Raw genomic sequence first — 1,300 nt, forward strand, 5'->3', positions numbered from 1 at the left:
CCTCACCAGCAGCGTGCAGCGGCGTCCACTTCCTCTTCCTCTCCTTGAGCAGGGCGGAGGCGCCGTGGCTGGTGAGCACCTGCACGCAGGCCGTGGCGCCGCGCTCCGTGGCCAGGTAGAGCGCCGTGCGGCCGCGCTGGTCCCGCACGTCCAGGTTCACCAGCGTCTCGGCCAGCGCCTTGAGCGCTTCACAGTGACCGTTGTAGGCCTGCGGACAGTGGGGACATTGGGGGCGTTGGGGACATTGGGGATAAAGGGGGGGGGTGGTAATGGTGGGGCAGCCAAAGTGGCCACCAGGCAACCGAAGTGGCCACCAGGTACCCAGAAATGTTCTCTAGAATTGTCCCCATGCACTCAAAGTGGCCCCCAGGCACCCAAAAATTTCCTCCCCAGGTACCCAGAACTGATCCCAGCCAGAGTGGCCAGCATGCACCCAAAGTGGCCCCCAGGCACCCGGAGATGTCTCCCAGAAATGTCCCTCGGGTAGCCAAAGTGGTCCCAGGGTAGCCAAAGCAGTCCCAGAGTAGCCAAAGTGGCCACCAGGCATCCAAAGTGGTCACCAGGCAACCGAAGTGGCCACCAGGTACCCAGAAATGTTCTCTAGAATTGTCCCCATGCACCCAAAGTGGCCCCCAGGCACCCGGAGATGTCTCCCAGAAATGTCCCCTGGGTATCTAAAGTGGCCACCAGGCACCCAAAGTGGCCCCCAGGTAACCAAAATCGTCACCAAGCACACAAAGTGTCCCCCAGGCACCCAAAGTGGCCACCCAAAGTGATCCCTGGGTACACGAACCTTTCCCCCAAGCACCCAAATTGGCCACCAGGCAACCAAAGTGGTCACCCAGGCAACCAAAACTGGCCCTTGAGCATCCAGAGATGTCCCCTAAAAGTGTCCCCTGGGTACCCAAAGTGTCTCCCAGGCACCCAAAAATTTCCTCCCCAGGTACCCAAAACTGTCCCCAGCCAGAGTGACCACTGGGTACCCGAAGTGGCCACCAGGCACCCAGATGTGTCCCCAGAAGTGGAAGCCCAAAACACCCCAGGAACCCTTCCAGGACCTGGCATGAGCCCAGGCCCCCCTGATTCCCCTTCCAGGACCCCAGGACACCCCATTTCCCCTCCCAGGACCCCCCATTTCCCATTTCAGGACCCGGCACTCACAGCTAAGTGCAAAGGGCTGACGGGGACGGAACTTTCCACGTCCTCCAGGCAGTTAAAGGACATTTCCAGGAGCTGCAAGGGAACACAACAGGTTTGGAACGGGTCTGGAATGGGGCTGGAACGGGAATAAAACGGGAAC

General features: G+C 60.2%; 1 protein-coding gene across 1 annotated transcript; it reads right to left on the reverse strand.

The window, feature by feature from the left end:
* Positions 1-6: 6 nt before the first annotated feature.
* On the reverse strand, positions 7-1,233 carry LOC130588591 (serine/threonine-protein phosphatase 6 regulatory ankyrin repeat subunit C-like; the record flags this gene model as incomplete). The annotated part of the gene is made up of 2 exons (XM_057389497.1): positions 7-208; positions 1,162-1,233. Coding segments are annotated over 2 exons (274 nt in total), but the record flags the coding sequence as incomplete, so codon positions are not given.
* Positions 1,234-1,300: the final 67 nt, after the last annotated feature.

This window comes from Malurus melanocephalus, unplaced genomic scaffold (assembly GCF_030028575.1).
Source record: "Malurus melanocephalus ecotype Western Australia unplaced genomic scaffold, MMel_1.1 scaffold_7370, whole genome shotgun sequence".
NCBI lineage: Eukaryota > Metazoa > Chordata > Aves > Passeriformes > Maluridae > Malurus > Malurus melanocephalus.